Below are 20,896 nucleotides of genomic sequence, written 5' to 3' on the forward strand. Positions count from 1 at the left end.
ATGTATCACTAATTAAAGAGTATATATATATATAATCTCAATAGAAGTTCTGTTGGTTTCTTCTCATACCCCAGAAGGTCATCTAGAGCACCCCCTGGGTTGCAAGCACCCCAGTTTGGAGACCCATTTTGTAGAAGATAGCTTGCATCTACAGTTTGATTGCAATTTAGCTTTTTAAAATTACCATCCACAATTCTTCTATTTAAATACTTCACCAAATCCCAAGCAAATAGTAGCATATATATATATATATATATATATATATATGCTCCTCTGCACCTTGTTTTCACAGTTTTATACTAAAATGAACTTTCTAAAATGTATCTCATGAACCCTAAGCAGGTATGCTGTGTACCCAACAAATGTAATAACACCAAAAAATATATCAGATGGTCAGATGAGTTCAGGAAGTCCATATTTTGCCATGTAGAATAAGCTCCCCAGTATAATGCACACCCACGTTTTTGGCCCAAACTTACAGGAAAAAAAAATCTTTTGTTTTAACTTTTTAATTCTACTTATTTATTTATTTATATTTAGAAACAAAACCAATTATCATATTCCAGGACATTGTTTTGCATACAGATATGGTTATTGCTTTCTAGAGTTACACTTTTAATGCATAAGCATAAATAAAAGAATTAAAAACATTTATATAGATACAGAATTACTTCTACCCATGTATATTTTTCTCTCAAAAATTTGGGCAAAAAAATGCACATTGTACATGGCAAAGTATGGTACATCACTGAGCAAATTGAAACAACTTTCGGTATATCAGAACATCTCAAATGCTTAAGTATACTAACATGCATTGTGAATCTTGAAAAGAGAGCAGGGGAACATAATTGCTAAATTATGCTGTGCAGCCACTTTGTCTCATGTGTATGAAAAAACTAGAACCTCCAAACAGACATTTGGAAATACTGGCTTAGAATATGCACTCAGCTTCTTTCTTTCGCCACATCGAATTCTGGTTTTGGTGGCGTGGCAGATAGGTGGATAATGAATGTACGTATTTTTATTTCCAGTTTTCACCGGAATGTGGAAGAGGACAAGATTAAAGTCAGGAGAAGCATAGTGAATGATCAAAGGTAACACTGAGAAAGTCTTACAGAAAATATGATACGCTTTCTCCTGCCCTTAGTTTTATCTCTCTGGTAGACAAATTAAACCAGTGAGATAGGAGAGAAACATTTTAATCATATAGCACATTTAGATTATTTCTTTATCACCAATGCACACTGATTTTTTTCTTATAGCTGAAACTGTAATGTAGCAGACTGGATGCAAATATATGTCTGATGAAAAATAGTTCAGAAGTAGGAAACTTAACCTGGATGAATTACTATTTCCAGTTTATGATAACCCATTACCTCATTTCAAAGAGACCATCAAAAAAAAAAATAAAATTGTTGTAGCATTTTAAAAAATAAGGTATTTATGTATGCTTGATAGCCTATATTAATATGGGTAATAGGTACCAGAGTATTTTCTGCATTGAAAGCCATCGGTTAATTTTTAGAAATCTCCATTTTAAATTTACGTTAAGATTGTGACTTAAGCAGGTGGATAATTTAATGGATATGTCCACCATACATAAGCAGTTGGCATAAAAGGGCCAGCTATTCAGACTGCCATCTACTGAAAACAACCTAAACTCCTAAACGCAATACATTTAGTTGTGTTTGTGCTATATTGCATCTCCACAGAATTGAAAAAAATGACTAGAAGAGCAAAAGTTTACACAAGCCTTGCTCAATTTCAATGGACAGACTTTAAATTATGGATTTATAATCGTAATAATGAAATAAAATTCTTTTAGGTGATATATTCTTACTATAAGAAGATAAAAACAAATTTTCATGTGAGAGTTTATCAGGGAGTTTCCTTCTTGTTTTTTTTTCCTTTTTTTCTATTCAATATTAGAAAAAAATCTTCGCAGTTTTATTTGAAGCTTATCGTTTTTGTCCATAAACAACAGACTGGATTGAGCCATCTGATTAGGGAAAGTTATTTTTATTTTGTTGTTATTCCTTTTCCATTGTGATCTAAAGAATAATGTATTTTAATACTATATTCTAGATGGATGTTTCTCCTCTATTTAGCCAAATAATCCTTCTCCAACCCTTAGGGCTAGATCCTATTGAGCCTTGAATACTGGGTCCAACGATGACCAGGATCCCTCTGCTGGACACTGTCTAGCACTGGGGCAGCCCTAGCGTAGGGCATCACCAATGGTAGACTCTCCTAGGAGGTCAGCAGTGCCCTTTGCAGTTTGCTTACTGAGATTCTTCTGCAGCCCGACAGCACGGCAGTCAGCCAGCATCAGCGTATGTCAGCACCTCAGGATGTCTTGCTTGCAAGACATTTAAAATCATGAAATCTCAGTTTCCTGTCTGTCAAACCACTGGGTACCTTCACAGAATATTATAAGGAGAGCAAACTAAGACACCATATATGGTGACCTACACATTTAGTTTTTCTTTGGTATGAACTCTTGACATCGTTTGAAAATGTATTCTTTTTTTTTAAGATTTTATTTATTTATTTTTAGAGAGAGAAGGGAGGGGGAGAGAGAGAGCGAAACATCAATGTGCGGTTGCTGGGTGTCATGGCCTGCAACCCAGGCATATGCCCTGACTGGGAATCGAACCTGCGATGCTTTGGTTCACAGCCTGCGTTCAATCCACTGAGCTACGCCAGCCAGGGCTGAAAATGTATTCTTATGTTCTTTCCCACCCTTTCTTTTTTTCTGCTTTCCAATGCTCTTGATAAGCCTTTATAGTCTCTCATAGTTGTTTTTTTTTAAACCATAGTCTACTAGTTTACACACACTCTTTTGTCCAAACTTTCCTTTCAATTTGACTGTAACACTGAACACAAACCACAGCTTCAGATAATGCTATCACACTCTATCACCTAGACAGACAGGAAACCAAAGCCACAGAGACTGGTTTCTTCAAATAAAGAATGATTGATGGTAACAACAGATAGAATGTGACTTTGCAGAACTATAAAGTAGTTTTAGTTTTCAGGATGAGAGAGGAAAACACTCCAGATAAGACCTGTGACAATACATGGTCATTCTTGAGTTGCTGAATTAGGTATTTAGTATCATCCACATTATATTGTGCTAATTATCTTCTCAATTTTCAAGAGCAGTAAAAGGTCACAATCCCACATGTAGGCTCTCAGGCACTGGAGTGCCAAAGCTTATCTTTCAAGGGCAACTTAATCAGTGGTCACTTCTTCATGTGCCGTGTTAAGCACTGTCATCGTGGTTCTCTGTTACCCTCACAACCATGTTTGTCTCCCCTTGAAATATGGCTTTTCTATGGACATTAAGCAGATCATTTTAGAGATAAATATCCCATCAAAGTTAATTATGAAAACAGTAGAGCATTTTGTCCTTGAGATTCATGTAGATATTTAGGGGGAAAATGGAACTATTCTTTAACTTCACTTAACCTTCAACAGCAAATATTTCACTTACTCTTTCTTTTCTTTTATTACTACAAATATATTAATACTCTGACTGCCTCATTTTTATTGATTGCCCCAGAATTTCATAAATAAAATATACAGTGCTGCTCCACTGAGTGCTTTATTTCAAAAACAAGGACTTTGGCATGTGGACAGTAACTGATATTGACAGCATAATGACCTACTTTGTATTATTCATTTCTCCTCAGGATGTGAAGATGAAAGCTCTCTTGTAAATGCAGAGCTTTCACATATGAGGGAAAATATTTCTTTTCTTCCTGACAAAAAAAATGTCATTTAATTTCACTTCCATGCTGAATTAATAGTTTTGATTTCTGCTATTGACCGTAACTGGGATTATGTTTCAGCCAAAAATTATATTACTTCAAACTGTAGGGCCAGAAGTGTGGATAAGGCTTTTAGGATCCATCTCTGCTTCCCATAGAGATATATTTAAAAATAAAAATATTCAGAACCTATAAACTTCTTCAATAATATGTTGGTCAGTCACTGAGTGTATTTGGACTACTTTGTACCTTTCACCATACAGAGTACTTGCAAAAAAAAAATGGAGACAGAAAATCATTTGTCGCAGTTCTGGAGAAATTGTAATACATTTGTAAATGACAACACTAAATAATGTCAAAAGTCACAGAATCAGTTTAGTCAGATCAGTTATAATTTTCTTTGTCTAATAAACTTTATTTTGTGACTGTAAAGAAACTGTGGAATTAACTGTAAGTATGTTCCTTTCTCACATGTGTGCTATAAAATATTACTAAAAATGTTTCTCAAAAGAAATAAGATGCTGAAAAATAAAATTGAAAAAAATCAGTTCAAATAACAAAAGAAGAAATGGGGTGACGTGGCGTATGGTAGAATTATACATGCAAAACCCTGTACGGTATATGCACCATATATATACTGTAATGGAGACATTTGCAACAGGATCTTTATGCAGCTGCAGGAGTCTTCGCGTGCCTGGTGTGTCTTTTCAGTGTCTGCACTTTATGGTCATCCCTCTTACTACCATATCCAAATGTTCTTTTTTACTCCTGAAAAAAAAAAAAAAAAAAAACAAAAAAACAGCCCAACAACAGTTCTATCTATAATGTTTCCCCAGGTTGGCGATTTGGGCCCTTCTAGTCTACAATGCTACCAACAATCACAATTTAGATGGAAAAGTCATTCAGCAGAAGCTCTTAAAAAACAATGGGTCCCTGGATGAGGACCTGAGGCTGTACACAGTGAAAGTGAGGCAACTGGGTAAGTGCCTTTAATTTTTTTATAGCATGTATTTTATAAGACTGTATATCCGGGTTTAATTGGAACAACAAAAATAGTCTTCCTGCGTGTGTTGTTTGCCTCTTTAAAGCTGTCTTTCTGATTATGAACGTCGTCATAGTGGTGATACCATAACAAATGGATGACACGGTTAGCACAGAAGATAGCTACTTGGAGCCTGTGAATCGAAGGGCGTGGAAGAGGCAGAGGAGAGCTCACAGTCTCTTTTAGGGCTGTATCATGAAAGTGTCACAAGTATGAGCAAAACTCCAGGGTAGTCTTGACCAGAACTGGCTTCAGTCTCTAGGAATAGAGTGCGTATATGTATCTATGGGAACACGGATGAGTTAAATCTTACAAAAGGCAATTTCTTACTATAAAACATTTCCTTCTCGTAGGTTTTCTGTCTTCATTTATCACACCACTGGCTTTGCAGGAATAGGCCAGAAATGTGGGTGCTATCTAAGACCTAGATTCAATTCTTACCTGAAGACCACTCACATCCTAAGCTCCAGCCACACTCGCAGCACTGCCTGTGCCCGCCCGGCATGCTGTGCTCTCCTGTGCCACCTTTGTCTGTCTTTGCCCACGCTGCTCCTCTCTGTGCTCACCACTCACCTGCTCAGCACCTACAGACTTTAAAGACAGCCCAGAATCACCTCTGCTATGACACTTTTTCTGGCGTCATCCATGCATAAATAGATCATCACTGCCTTGAACCACCGGTAGAAGACCATAGTATTTAACTGGACTTCTGTGTGTTCTTATATTTTTCCTTTAAACAGGAGTTTCCTCTGGCTTGAGAACACATCTTATTTTTCTTTAACGCCCCACCTCACCCCAGCATATTCCCCAGCACTTCAATGCTTGAATAAATAAATGAATGAGGCTTGATGGGGATATTTTAGAAAAGCAAATGTTCAAAAAATATGGACAACAGAAAATAAAGTTATTGCTCTGTTTCTCTGTGGTTACACCTGTATTATGGCTAGGTACATTAGTAGCGATCAAAAGAAAACTGAGATTGGCCTTATACCTGCGCGGGAGGTCGAAGTGGGGGGCGCTGCTGTTCCTCAGTCTCTTAAGATCATGTGATTCTGAGGCCAGAATCACAGCGGCTTAAAGAAGCGAGCATCTTCCCTTCTATGAGGCACTACCCATGTCTGATGTGTCAATGTATACAATTACTAAGGTCTCATAGAGATGAAAGAATACAAATCACCAGCGTCATCGTCAACAGTTTCTGAGCCTCTGTGGGAAAATGCTGGCTTGTTTCCACATAGGGCTTCTTGGGTGTGGGGTGGGTACCGATGCCGCCCTTTCACACATGAAAGTCTCCACAAAGAAGTAGCTTGAGGAACAGGGGTGTGTGTGTGTGTGTGTGTGTGTGTGTGTGTGTGTGTAGTGAAGGAGCCCTGTGAGGACAGCCCTTTCTCTGTCCTTAGAGGCTGAGGAATCCCAGAACAACTCTCTCTCTCTGGATACCTAGGCATGCAATTTATACCACTTGATTTAAATCCTACACTATTGTTTTCCTACAAGTGGGTCTGAGAAAAAAAAAGTTCCTACTGATTGAAAAAGATAGGGCTAAACCTTGACAATTTTCAGACTCGGAATGTAAGTGGGAAAGTCATTTAAATGTTCAAATAGAGACTGTGGTACAGGTTGCCAGCAGTCTGGTATGACTTGCTATTATTTTCGGTACTGAAATGGAAGATTCTGTTCTTGTCATTGTTGCTGATGTATTGCTTTCATTTTAATATTTTTTAAAATTGTGAAATCTGAATCACTTATGGCATGACACTGACCAAGCGAGTTTTCAGACAACAGGCAGGATGCTTTGAGGATGAAGGCATGTAAGAATGTGTAAGGTGCGTGGCCGTGGCTCATGGGCGTCTTCTTGCCATTCCCAAAGCAAACTTCCAGGCAGAAGATGCTTCCAGGGTAGCTGGCAATTTTTCTGGAAAATATCCTCGCAACTCAATGACAACACTATTTTCTAGGCTTTCCCCTTTAAAAAACAGATCAGAGGGAATTTTACATGTTAACGTTTGTGGGACTGTTTTCATTTTATGTAGTGTCTATTTAAAAAAAAAACAAACCTTTATCATACTCATTTTACCTGCTAAGTATGTGTTCTTATTTAATGGTTTTGTGAACTGTAATACTTTTTATATCTGAATGTAGGAAATGGTTATTTTTCCTAATTTCTAATTTTAGATTTTTACAAATTCCAAACATAAAAATCTAGTATTTTAGTAGTACATGAAATAAATACCCAATTATACACGTTGTTTTGCTGTCCTCTTGCACCTCTAATGTCAAAGGATAGATTAATATTTCTCATGTTGGGTCTTATTTTCACATAGGTGTTTGTCCTGAAGATGAGAATCCCAAAGGCTATATCTGGCCAGCCATCCTGCCTTCTGAATACAGCCTTCCTTGTCCAGGGAAGCAGGGTGTTTCTGCCTCACGGATATGGTAATACTTTTGTTGACTCTTGCCAGCAAACTCCACACCGTCTACCTTCCTAGGGTTACACGTGCTGCACCACGATTCCCAGGCATTGTCTATTGTTTAGAAAGAAGTGCAGGAATCTCTGTGTGTGCCTAAATCATAACCCCCATGAAGGATGAAAATGAGGCAAATAGGTTACCAATTCAAGCATTCGTACTCCAGACAACATGCTAATTTAGCCATCTCCAAAGAACGATGGAAAAATTTGGAAACCAGAGGGCGGCTCTAGAGCAAACACCTTATATATGGGTGAACTTGAGCCTGCTCACAGTCTCCGATCATGCATCTGAACTTGCAAGATTTTGAAACCATCTGGAGTGGCTCTTGTTGGGGGGGGTGGGGGTAGCCCAAGAGGGAATGAAGGCAGGATGCAGGTTGGGGCAGTCAATTTGGGTTGGGGCAGCTCATGGGGGCTGTCAGGGTGGAGATTTCCCCTGAATGTTGACAGAAACCACAGACAGGTCACCCGAAAGTCATGCCCAGCTCTTCACCCTCCACCCCGTGACCAGGGAGTGTGTTCTGGGCGGGGGGATGCGGACACAGAAACTGGACCCCTACCACTGTGTTTGGTGTGTGCTAGGGAGGACAGAAGGGGACTGCAGAGACTTGCTGACCTGAGTGTGAAGCATAGCTCTACCTCTTCCTGGCTGGACACCTTGGAAAATTCCTTGACTTCCTTTAGTCTGCGTCCTCATCTATAAAAAGTAGACTGTAATCTGCTTTACAGAGTTATGTGAAATTAATGTCAGATTTTATCTGGAAAGTTCTTAAATCAGTACTTGGCCCTTATTACCAAATATGGGTTTAAACTCACCAACCTGAGGGATCCCAGGTTAGGCTGCAAGTTCTTGCTAGTATTTAGTATCCATGATTCATGCACTGGATTTTTTTCCCAATGTAATAGGAGTTTGATTTCAATGTACTACAGTTTTCTTTTCTTTTTTTTTTAAGATTTTTTATTTATTTATTTATTTTTAGGGAGGAAGGGGGGAGAGAGAGAGAAAGAGAGAGAGAGAGAGACATCAATGTGCGGTTGCTGGGGGTTATGGCCTGCAACCCAGGAATGTACCCTGGCTGGGAATCGAACCTGGGACACTTTGGTTCCCAGCCCGCGCTCAATCCACTGAGCTACACCAGCCAGGGCTTACAGTTTTATTTTCAAATGAAACTTACACAGATATCAAGGCAAATTCTAAAACTCTTTATCAGCTGATTTTGTCAGTTATAATATCATTTATGCCAAATGTTTGCTATACCTTTTTTTGTTTCACAGTAACCACGACCCTTCTAATGCATCTTTAGCCTTCTGGGGGCCTCCTGATGTCTCCAATTGTTCACGTAAGTGAGCCCTTTTCTTCAGTTCTCAGGGGCAGATTGAAATGACCTCATATTTCAGGGTTCCCATCCTCTCCAGACATGTTCTTCTGCTGTGTGTTTCTATGGTAATGTTAAATGCTGGCAAATGATCATTTCACTTGCTTAAGATAGAAAATACTGCTTTTCTTCATTCTGACTTTCAGTTGCATTCACTCTGAAAGAGATTAAAAAATAGTTTAAAAGTTTTAGAAAACACTTAAAATAATATACAAATCAATCTTTGTATCAGTGTTGTATAGTTTTTTTATTATTTTGAACCACCAATATATAGTTATTCTGGTTGCATTTCCATTAGAACTATATGTGAATATTGGTCTCTCCAAGTTATTTACCTAAGTTTGTTAGGGGCACAATCTGTATATTACTAAAGAAAGGAGTTGGTCTCCGTGTATGAAGAAACATTATCACCCAGTGGAGATTGTGGTAAGAGGGCATACACAGAAAATTTGATTTGCTGCTTAAACTGTGAAGTTAGATATCACTATGTTTCAATGCTGGAAATGATTAAAAAAACACTTTCTATGTTGTTACTTCTGCCTTTTTTAGGGGAAGCAAATGAAGTTGCCAATCAGATTTTAAATTTAACTGGTGATGGGCAGAACTTAAACTCAGCCAATATTACCAGCATTGTAGAACAGGTCAAAAGGATCGTGAATAAAGAAGAAAACATTGATATAACTCTTGGCTCAACTTTAATGAATATATTTTCTAATATCTTAACCAGTTCAGACAGTGACTTGCTTGAATCTTCTTCTGAGTAAGTATTCCTTTCCCTCTGGAGAGTAAAATTTATTGTACACATGTGACACTATATAATTTCTCATATATTGAAGTACTTTTGCCCAGATTTCATCATTTAAATCTCGAGAAGACCCACTGATATTCCCCAAGATCATTCACAAAGTGAACTTTGAATGTCCTTATTTTTGAGATATACAATTTACAAAATGACTAGGATTGTCATCTGGCAGATATTAAATAATCCCAGAAAAGCATAATCAGTATTTCATTTTTCATCTGAAATATGTTAATGGGGGTTAATTTAAAAGATGAAGAAACTATCACAAATATTCCATTTATGACTCCTCTCCCTCCCCCCTTTTTTTTTTTTGGCTTGCAAAGGAGACTTAGCAAGCATTCAACTCACAGTTTTTTTGGCTTAATTTGGTCACTCGAAGTCACTGTCCTATGACCCATGTCATAAAATTGCCTCGGCTATGTTATCACACTTCTGAAATGTGAAAGTCTAAGACAAGGGGAAAAATGTGTCTATGTTTATACAATTCAGTTTGTTTCCAATTATTTTATTGAGTGTATTACTATTAGGATATTTAAATTTTTTTCTATTTCCATCCTTTCAACCAAATTTCCTTGATGAAAATTTTGTATTTGTTAAAATGAATTATTATGTAGATGATAATGAGGTCTACATAATAATTTATTTTAACAAATATAAAATTTGTTAAATAAAAATTTGTAGATAGTTTACCTTACCTACATAATAATTGCAAATTTTTTACAGTGTCTTACACTTCATAAAATACTTTTACACATTGTTGCTTTTGCTTCTTACTCAGTTATAAGTAGAAAGCATATTTTTCATATGAGGAAAGAACTAGATTTAAAAAGACAGTATTTGTTTAGGATCATTTTAATTGCTGATTTTCCTTAAAGGATATATTTTTCTCTTGAGGATATATTTATCACTTCCAGTCTATGTATTAACAGCTATTCCTGTGGTTTAGGTAATTTTGTGAGATCAGACAATTTGAACACAATTTTGTTTGGTTTGTATTTTGTCTAGCAGCAAGTCATGTGTGTGCAGGTAAGTATTTGAAGCATGTTATTTAATGATGGTATTGTCGTTTCTTTAGAGCTTTAAAAACCATTGATGAATTGGCTTTCAAGATAGACCTAAATAGCACATCACGTGTCAATATTGCAACTCGGAATTTGGCTCTTGGCATATCATCCTTATCTCCAGAGACTAGTGAAGTTTTAAATTTTAGCATCAGTCTTCCAACAAATAATGAATCATATTTCCAGGTATGAGCTAATGGTTTCATTAACTAATTAGACAGGTAAAAACTTTCTGATCACTTACCCATTGCTCCCCAAGGCGATGTTGGGTGGCAGGCAGGTCAGAACGCTGGCTAAGGCTAACGGTAGCATGATCATAAGGTGGAGGGACACATAGAGGAGATGTGCTTTCAGAACCTAGGTGGTAGAGGTGGGCAGCTTACCTTCTACAAGAGGTGACAGTGGAACTAAGTATTGAAACATGGGTGGGGTCCACCCTATTGGGAGTGGGGGTTGGGGATAAGTTCATTTAGAAAAAAAGAACTTTATTAAGGGCCCAAAACTGGGGAGAAGGATGGTGTATTCTCTTTGCCAGTGATTTCCCCAGGTGAGGGTTATAATCACATACCTGGAGAACTTGTTGAAACAGACAGTAGGATCCCCTTCACAGGATTCTAATTTAATCAGAATCCTGGTCCAAGGTGGATCTTCAAAATTCACAGTTTTACTGAGTTCCCAGGTATGGCTGATACTGCTGGTCTGAGGATTATACTTTGAAAACCAGTGATGCACAAGGTTTAGAAGGGCAGGTGATAGTGAGGCTGGAGAAGAAAGCTGGGGTCAGAGTAATGGAGAGTCTCTTTGGCCTGTTCAGGTGACACTTCAGCAAATAAGTTTCAAGTTTCCACTGTGGGCTAGACAGTGTTGGCTGCATGGGCCGATGAAAGCACTGAAGCATTGTCCTTAATGTGGGAGAACACACAAGTAGCATGTGATACTTCTTGACTGTGGAGAAAAAAACAAGATAAAATATTTTAAAGTTTAGATATAAGGAAGATCTTTATCCTTGTAAAGTTTAGACTTGGGGCTCTTTGGGGTAATTTGACATTTTAAGAGTGAACACTGGCCCTGCCTGGTGTGGCTCAGGGGGTTGAGCACACCTGCCTGTGAACCAAAGGGTCACCGGTTCGATTCCCAAAAAGGACACATGCCTGGGTAGCGGCCAGACCAGGTCGGTCCACCAGTAGGGGACATGCGAGAGGCAACCACACATTGATGTTTCTCTCCCTCTTTCACCTTCCCTTCTTCTCTCTCTAAAAATAAATAAGTAAATAAAATATTTTATAAAAAAAGAGTGAAAACTTGGTCAGCCTCAGTCTGATTCCGAGTCCATTTGCTGGAACACCCTCGTCAGCCTGATCTGAGGGTTCAGGGGAAAAAAGGCAGCCAAGAGTGATCATAAAATTTCAGCTGCCTATTCTATGCAGAGATACTCATTCTCGGCAGTCAAATAAGTTAACTTGTCATTCTTTAAATTGGTAGATATTTTTCACTGTGTGTTCGCAGGAAGACTCAACATTTGTTCATTGTAAATTTAATTCTTGTATTTGAAAAGGTGAACTGATCTGTAGACTTCTCAATTGCCTTAGTTAAAAATCGGTGCATTTTGCCACATTTGCAAAACCCAATGAAACCCATGCCTTTGTGCAGAGGGTATTCACCCGAAGGGCTGTGCCTGGTAGAGAGAAAGGGCGGCCCTGGGCCTGGCCAAGGTGATACTTGCCTTACTCGGCACGTGGAGTCAAGTTATCATTGCCATTTCATTGTGATGACTGACTCGTGTGCCTCTGTGTGTGACAGATGTATTTTGAGAGTGGACATGAAGATCCATTGGCGTCTGTAATTTTGCCTGCAAACATACTTGAGAACTTAAGCCAAGAATCTTCTGCAGCAGTGAAAAGAGCTCAGTTTACTTTCTTCAATAAAACTGGACTTTTCCAGGTAAGCATTCATTAAATTCTTGTTTTTCAATTGCAAATTGAGTTTCATAGCTCAAAAGGAAAATGAAAGTTCAGCTTCCTTGGGGATGTATCAAGAGGTAGAAAAATTAACCTGCTGTATTTCGAAAATTGAAAAAATTTAACAATTGTTTCAGTATTTATTGTAGATATTTACATGCTTGTGAACAGACATGTTCATGTCAACTTTTTAAATAAATCAGATCTTAGATTAAGACTTGTATGATATAATTATAAGTGGAATTAGTGGAGAAACCACTATTTACCATTCCTTTTGTTAAATATTTAATGCTCTCCAGCAGTTTAGACCTTCAGAGTCAAAGCAATTGTGTGCCAAAGGAAAGGTCTTGTTTTGTTTTGTTTTGTTTTGTTTTAATTCAGCGGGAAGCACTGTTTACACAATGAGCAGAATTCTTGGCTTTAATCAGTTTTCCCATTAGTATTTCAAATGACCTTTGGCCTTCACACATTCCCAGAGTGGGGTGGCATTGTGCTAAGCACACATTATCATTTTTATTGGCATCATTTCTAGATACTAGGAAGTCCACTGCCAACAAACTCCGGTGACCTCTGGTTGCCTTTGAAAGCACAACCCCATCTACAGCAGTTTTAATCAGCCCTTCTTTAAGACATAAAAGTTATTCACCAAATTGAAGATACCAGGGTTTATCAGACAGTGAGACCTGTGTAAGTCTCAAGGAAGGTAGACTGGTTTCTAACAGATCTGCCCTATACGTCTTGTATGAAGGAATGGCACAGTGGGCCATAGGTGAGTAAAAGGAATACCATGGAATCATTTATGGTAACTAATCCAAAGCTTTAAAATTTTGTCAGCAAATGTATTAGGAACAAGGTATATAAAGATTTTTAGTAGATTAAGTATGCAATTACACGTAATTATTCTAAAGGATTTAATGGCTCTGAACACATGAAACTGCATTTGTGGAAATTATTTGAGGCTTAAAGTAATGTCCCATTCAAAAGCAATACAAGAACACAGTCAATGTCACAAAATGTGAGTGGTGATGTGGACAGCGGGTGTCCATTTAGAGGAGAGGTTGAGTCCAGAAGGAAGGGTTTGGGACAACTCTTAAGAGTTGCAAGAATCTTATTATTTCATTTTGAGTCTTATCTTCTCCACACCACCTTTCCCTTCTCCTTTGGCATTTCCCAGTCAATGTTGTTATTAGGAAACGTATGTTTGGTTGTTAAAGCCAATGTATAGCAGAGTAAAGCAAATTCAAGGGTCTGTGATTCTCTTCCCACATAGTGAAGAAAATACAAGTCATTTTTATCTTAAAGAAAAGGCTCAGTATACCCAAGCCATGGCCGGCTTTGCTGAGTGACCACACAAAAATAATGAAAAACTATTCTAGATGCTGAGATTTGCTTGGTATAGAGGAAGCCCTGCGTTTATTCCTTAACAGCTGACTTCATAAGCGGCCATTGGGAACTTCAGGAGGGTTGACAAGAAACACGAGGGGAAGGAGAAAGCGGAGCTATCTCCCTTGGAGAGATGGTGGATGATGGTCCCAGTCGCTGTGCACACAGACTCACTAAGCTGGTTTCCTGACAGTCTGGTCTCTGAAGTGGAAACTACAGCAAGAATAAAATCAGAGAAGGGAGAAGGTCTGGATGGGGCTTCGATCTAGTCCATTCAGAGTCAATTAGCAACCATGTCAGGCTTTTGACATGGGCGTGAAAGATGATTTTTAACTTTTCACAACATATTTTCTTCATACTTTTCTAAAGGAAAACAACTTCATCTATTTTCTAGGGTAGGGAAGTGGTCTAATTGTTTCATAGCTTTGTATGAGTTTCTGTTACGTATGGGTCTCATTGTTTCAGACTTCAAGTGTCTGGCCTCGGTCACAGCAATCAGAGGGAAGGTTTATGAACATTGCCTGGCCACACGGACTCATAATATTCTCTCAACGTATTTAGTATAATAAGGGAAATAGCAAAGCTCTTTCAGGAAAGCCAGCAATTTGAACTTATAAACAGGATGTTCTATAATTCAAAATCTTAAGTGTAAAAACTGCTGACAGCTTGCTTATTTTGGAGCAGCAAAATAAAATAAGAGTGTGCGCTTCTGACTAATACACGGGTTTTTTTTTTTTCTCTTAAAGGATGTAGAGACCAAGAGAGTCACCTTAGTAAGTTATGTGATGGCATGCAGTATCGGAAACATTACCATCCAGAATTTGAAGGCTCCGGTTCAAATTAAAATCAAACATACAAGAAACCAGGTAGGAAAACCCTACAAATAGCAGTGGAGGAGAAGGAGATTATTTCAGAGAAATACGGAGCCATTTTTCTCCATGAAAAGAAGTAACTGGCGCTTTCTTTGGAGGGGAACAATTTTCCTAAAAGGAGAGAACAGCTTGTCAGGTAGAAAGCTCTGGAGTTAGGATAAATGGTGGCAGCCGGGAGAGTCAGTTCTATCTCGGATCCAATGATCAGAGGGAGAGTGGGAGTGAGGAAATAGGCCGCTATTTCTAGAAATGATGTACATTACTGGGGATAAATTAGATGGGATGCAGTTGTGTATTCCTGCCTTTACAGGTTCTAGTTGTTTTCTTTTAATTTTTATAATTTTTTATTTTTCAATGACAGTTGATGTATAATATTTTATTAGTTTCAGGTGTTCAACCCAGTGACTAGACATTTAAATAATTTACAGAGTGGTCACCATTATAAATCTAGTAACCACCTGGTACCATATGTACTAATTGCAATATTATTGACTACATTTTCTCTGCCGTATGTTACATCCCAGTGACTAGTTTGTAACTACCAATCTGTACTTCTTAATCCCTCCATCTTTTTTACCCAGCCCACTAACCACCCTCCCTCACAGAATATTGTTTTGTTTTGTTTGTTTTGTTTTTTAATGTGAAGATCACCACTACAGGGAAAGCAGAGAGGAGGTTGGGTTCACTTATTTTTTGAGAGGTTAACAGTTGTCTAAAACCTTGACAAATGCTTTTTAATGGTTTCATTACCCTGCCTATCATCTGTTTACCTGAAAAAAAATCATGTGGGACTCACATTGTCACAGGTGGCCAGGCACACATTTTTTCCCCCTTTTATAGAGGGTCCCAGTCACAATCCTGCCATTTATGAGGCGGTCCGGAAGGAGGGCGGGAAGTGAGCTGGCTGATAAGGACCAGGGCTTGGAAGTTAAGTCATCTAAGAACTAGCCCTGCTTTGTCACGAAACCCTCTGACCTCCTTGTTGTACCCTTTGGCCTCCTTTGTTTCAGCTCCTGCTCCTTCATCCATAATGATTTTTTTATTGTGGTAAAACATACATAACAAAATTGACTTTTTTTTTAAGGGCACAGGTCAGTGACATTGAGTGCATTCACATTGTTCTGCAGCCATCGTCATGTCCATCTCCAACCTTCTCTTTGTCTCTTTGAATGTAACTACTCTAGGAGCCTCGTGTAAGTGGGACCATACAGTGTTTGTCCTTTGGTGACTGGCTTATTTCATTTTCAAGGTTATCCATATTATAACATGTGTCAGAATGTCCTCCCTTTTTGCCCTGGCTGGCGTAGCTCAGTGGATTGAGCACGGGCTGCAAACCAAAGCATCACAGGTTCAATTCCCAGTCAGGGCACATGCCTGGGTTGGAGGCCACGGCCCCCAGCAAACGCACATTGATGTTTTTCTCTCTCTCTTTCTCCCTCCCTTCCCTCTCTATAAATAAATAAATAAATAAATAAATAAATAAAAATCTTTAAAGAAATGTCCTCTCTTTTTAAGGCTGGATAATATTCCATTGCCATATATACATATATGTGTGTGTGTGTGTGTGTGTATATATATATTTATGGCTCTATATATATAGCAATGTGGGATGGATATATATCCATCCATCTATCCGTCCATCCAGCCCACATTTTGTTTATGCATTTATCCAACAATGGACATTTCAATTGCTTGCACTTTGGCTAGTGTGAATAATGATGCGGTGACCATGGGTGTGAAAATACCTGAGTTCCTTCTTTCAATCCTTGTGGGCATGTACTAGATATGGAGGAGAATTTCAAAGATGAATTTTACAATGCAAAGAGCTTTGCTAAATACTAAGCATAGCATTTTATGATGGGACACATAGAGGTAACCTTTAGATAAATGAGTAACACAGTTCCTCATGAGGTTTTCCACTTGAAGTCTCTGGAGAGGTGAGGCCCCCCACACTGCCCACCACTCTTGGGTCATATCGGTGTGACTAATGCTGTTCCATCTCTTTGTGAAAACCTGAGTGGTTTCCTCTTCTTCCCATATCCAAATCATATGAATTTTCCATTTGTTTTAAACACAACTTCACATGTTTATTCTTATGTTAATGCAGACAGTGCGGGATCCAGTCTGTGCCTTCTGGGATCTGAACAAGAATGGTAAGTTTTCAAATATTGGCTGTTTTAATAACAACTGAATTTTAAACATTGTTAGATACCCCCCTTTCCTTTCATTTCACCCCAAACCAGAGTGAGCCACAATAAAAGTGTGATGGCAGCTGAGCTGCAGATTTTAGTTTGTGGAGCTTAGGAAGTAAATTCCAAGTTCTCTGATTTTTTTTATTAATTGCAAGAGGAAATAGGAAGACTTGGCTTTTTCTAAAAAAATCAAACAGCCTCTTTGATTTCAATTATTTATAAAATAGGGCATGCATTTTTATTACCATTTTACATGAACATCAACATACAATTGATCTCATTCTCCTAGAACAATTCTGGAGAGGTTTTTTGATGTGCATGAGGCATATAATTAAAATTCCAGTTGTAGACCTCAGATTATGGGCTAATGGACTCCAAATATAAGAATGGTTATAATAGAGATACATTGCTTGATATAAATGAACTGCCTCTAGAATGATATTTGGCAATCAGGAGGGAAAGACAAAACTAAGGGTTTGATCACTGGGGTGCAGGTGTGGAGATCTCTTTGAGGGGAAGGACATATTTTTTTTTGATACTTTTTCCAACAGCTCAAAGTTTTTTTTGTTTGTTATTGTTGTTTGGTTTCTACACAGTTTTGAGAAGACCCTGATTTACAAGATACCTAGTTTAAAATATTACCTTGTAGTCTTAAAACATTCTTCAAATATATTAGTTGCTCATAGTCCACACCCAATCATCGTCAGAACAGATGTATTCAAGGCATGTGTCATCAGTTGCCACCATGCATGGCTGCTGTGTACATAATAGCACGTTCTAATAAAGACCGTTGTTCTCATGTCTTCACAAAAACACAGACTGACCCCAGGAAAGGAATGTGTTGATCTCCAGGGCCTTCATCAGTATATAACATATTTGAGAAGGGTATTCTTTTTATGAAAGTTTATCTTCTAATATATTAGAAATTAAACTGGACTCAAACTTTTGCAGAGCCCCCAAGGCACTTCACTGGAACACAGCTGAAAACCACTGACGAGATAATCTCTAGCCCACCCAGCACTAACGTTCTGTGATTCCAGGAATCTAAAGTATTCTAACCACTGGCAACTTTGAAAATAGTCTCCATGTTACAGATAAACTGTAAGGCAGATGACATTGAGGCATATTTCTCTAAACAAGATTCCATCCGTTGTAGAGTAGGAACTGACCTGCTGTTATTTTCATACTATTTGTTGACTTTCCCCTGCAGAAGGTTCTGGATTTTGGAACACGTCGGGCTGTGTTGTTGCAGACAGAGATCTGAACGCGGGCGAGACGGTCTGCCTATGCAACCACCTCACACACTTTGGAGTTCTGATGGTAGGGGAGGATTTCTAAGCTCATTTTAAAATGATACACATTCGAAAGGCATACTTTTTGTATGAGTCAGCCTTTTTAGCTTATGTGTTTAGGGAATTATTTCCTGATGATTTCCATCTATGCAGTGAATCTTGATTCTTAATGAAAAATCTAATTAGCAGAGATCCTATATTAAAAATATACAAAAGTAATTATAAAAACAGACCCTATTTTTTCCATTGCATTGACAGTGATGATAAATAATCTAGAAACAAGAATATCACCATGAGACTTTTGAATTAAGAGAGAAACAGAGTCAGGGAGACAGAGCAAAAGGGAGGGAGAGAAAGAAGAATTAATGAGGAAGGAGATGTTAGATTTTACTAACATGGAAGGGAACTGTGAAAAGTTAGATCATGAAATTTCTTTCTTGCCCTGGCCTGGTAGCTTGGTTGGTTAGAGTGTGGTCCCTATATGCCAAGTCTGTGAGTTCTATTCCCAGTCAGGGCACATACAAGAATCACAATTTCTCCCCTGCCCTCACCTTCTCTCTACCTCCTTTCTCTCTCTAAAATCAAATAAACAGTAAAAATTCTTCTTATGATATGTAATTACTCAATCTGTTTGAGTGTTACTTTGTGCCAGGAACTGTGCTAGGTGAGTCCCCTGGAGACCTAGTCAGTCCGCTAGGACAGACCAGGACTGGGAGAGCGCGGGGTCTTCAGGCCAGCAAAAGAGATGATGGGGGTTTCTGTTTTCTCACTTCTGGGCCGTCATGGCATTCTTCTCTCTCTCTTTTCTTTCTTTCTTTCTTTCTTCCTTTTTCCCCCCATGGCCCTGTTTTTATCATATCAGTCAACCTATCCAATGGTTTTAAACAAAACTAGATTGCATCAACATGCTTTTCATACAACCACATCTTCAAGGGCTGCCTTACATCTAATGACTTGCTTGAACTCATCTGCAGGCTTGTACCTTTACTTTCTATCTGACACACTCATGTGTTTGCAGATGTTTTTCTGGTGCCCAGCGTGCCCTTCAGTTCCTGGCAGAGCCACTGTCTCTGTGTAGTGTCCACAGAGGTATCAAAGCCCATGGGTTTTCATAGAAGATGGGAGCAATGTGTGCGAGGCACTAAAGCTCTATGAATTTGAGTCACAGATGTGGGGTTATGTTTATTCCCTCCCTTAAACCTTACGCCCACTTCCCGTGGGCCTGGGAGGAAGCAGAGAGGATGGTGTGATGTAGTGTTTGGCTCCTGAGTCCACTTGGCCAATGTAAACGGCCATTGTCCTATGGCAATCCTACAAGTTGTAATTTTCCTGACAACCCCGTACATAAGTGCTCTGAATGATAAGAATGAGTCATTTAAAAGGGCACCAATCATAGAAAATAACTTTTGAACTTTCTCAAAATATAAATATTTTTTCCTTACCCCCAGAGCATGAAAATGAGCAATTAAACTGTAGCATGTTTTCGCAAAGTGATTTTAAAAAATACTCAGTTTTCTTCCATGTTCTGTTTTTTCCAAAAATGAGAACATTCTTTCAGAAAACACTTTATGCATCACTACTTATTACACACAAAATGCATCATTATTCATTCATGTATATAAGCTTTAGCTTAAGTGATTTAACTGCTTCAGTTGTGTTTGCATGTGTATGTATGTGTGTGAGCAAGATTGTGTTGTAAGTTAGTATTAGATAAATAACAGTAACAAAATTCACTGTTCAAAGATGATGTATATGTACTTAGAATATTCAGTAGTTTCTTCAGAATTGTTTAAATTTTATTATGAGTTTGTAATTATGTATTGCTTTTTCTGTTGTAACCTGATAAAATAATTAGCTTTACATATGTGTATGGCAATATGCATTTTTTTAGTGCTATCCATCCATTTTCCAGCTTGGCTGTTTTTGTGGGCTTAGAAACTGCTGGAAGAAAAATTTTCCAGGATTTATCCTCTCTGGCAATGTGCCCATATCCTTTCAGCCCTCCAGACCACCAAGACTTCATTCAGAGTCTTTCTGGATTTACAAACTATTTACTCACTCGTACAAGATATCCTCAAAGTCTGCATGGCCCGTGACATTATTTACCATATGTGAAGTTTAAAAAATGTGCCTCAGACTCATAATTATATCTCCTGGTATACAAATATGTGAGGAGTTTAATGTCTCTGCTATATTCTTTGTAGTAAGGCTGATTTTTATAGTTTTAACACCAGTACATTTGCATGTTGGCAAGTTCAGAGAAATGAATATCTGTGTACTCTTCATTCTCTAAAAATACAAAACAATATGAAAATCATGTGTAAATGGATATCACCAGTAAATAGATTATATTCTTTAATTCACATTTTAAATTGTGGCTTGAACTGTGGTCTTCCAGTCAACTGCCTGACCTCGATAGAAACCATAGGTTCTTAAGTGGTTACAACAAGTCCCTTGGAGAATCCTGAAGACTATTTCCTGGCCTAATGAAATTTTGGAGTAACTAAAATATTAGCTGAGGTGACCCATCTGTGGGTCAAGTGTCATGAATTTGAACACCATTCCATGTGTCATGGGAGTCTCATATACTCCTACTGTTTTGAAGGATTCCTAGAAAAGACAGAGAAAGTCCCCACTAGCCCTGAGCCTGTGCACCTGCTGCATTTTATCACAGT

General features: G+C 38.2%; 1 protein-coding gene across 5 annotated transcripts in view; it reads left to right on the plus strand.

Moving 5' to 3' along the window:
• Window positions 1-20,896, plus strand: part of ADGRG6 (adhesion G protein-coupled receptor G6) — a 132,679-nt gene that overhangs the window by 87,226 nt on the left and 24,557 nt on the right. For all 5 annotated transcript variants that reach the window (XM_036024790.1, XM_036024789.1, XM_036024791.1 and 2 more), the window contains 10 exons: window positions 1,032-1,094; window positions 4,610-4,752; window positions 7,140-7,251; window positions 8,561-8,625; window positions 9,211-9,421; window positions 10,539-10,710; window positions 12,325-12,465; window positions 14,612-14,731; window positions 16,845-16,890; window positions 18,140-18,249. In XM_036024790.1, the coding sequence (XP_035880683.1) occupies window positions 1,032-1,094; window positions 4,610-4,752; window positions 7,140-7,251; window positions 8,561-8,625; window positions 9,211-9,421; window positions 10,539-10,710; window positions 12,325-12,465; window positions 14,612-14,731; window positions 16,845-16,890; window positions 18,140-18,249 (1,183 nt within the window). The remainder of the gene's footprint in view (window positions 1-1,031; window positions 1,095-4,609; window positions 4,753-7,139; window positions 7,252-8,560; window positions 8,626-9,210; window positions 9,422-10,538; window positions 10,711-12,324; window positions 12,466-14,611; window positions 14,732-16,844; window positions 16,891-18,139; window positions 18,250-20,896) is intronic.

The sequence above is a fragment of the Phyllostomus discolor genome, chromosome 4, assembly GCF_004126475.2.
Source record: "Phyllostomus discolor isolate MPI-MPIP mPhyDis1 chromosome 4, mPhyDis1.pri.v3, whole genome shotgun sequence".
NCBI classification, from domain to species: Eukaryota; Metazoa; Chordata; class Mammalia; order Chiroptera; family Phyllostomidae; genus Phyllostomus; species Phyllostomus discolor.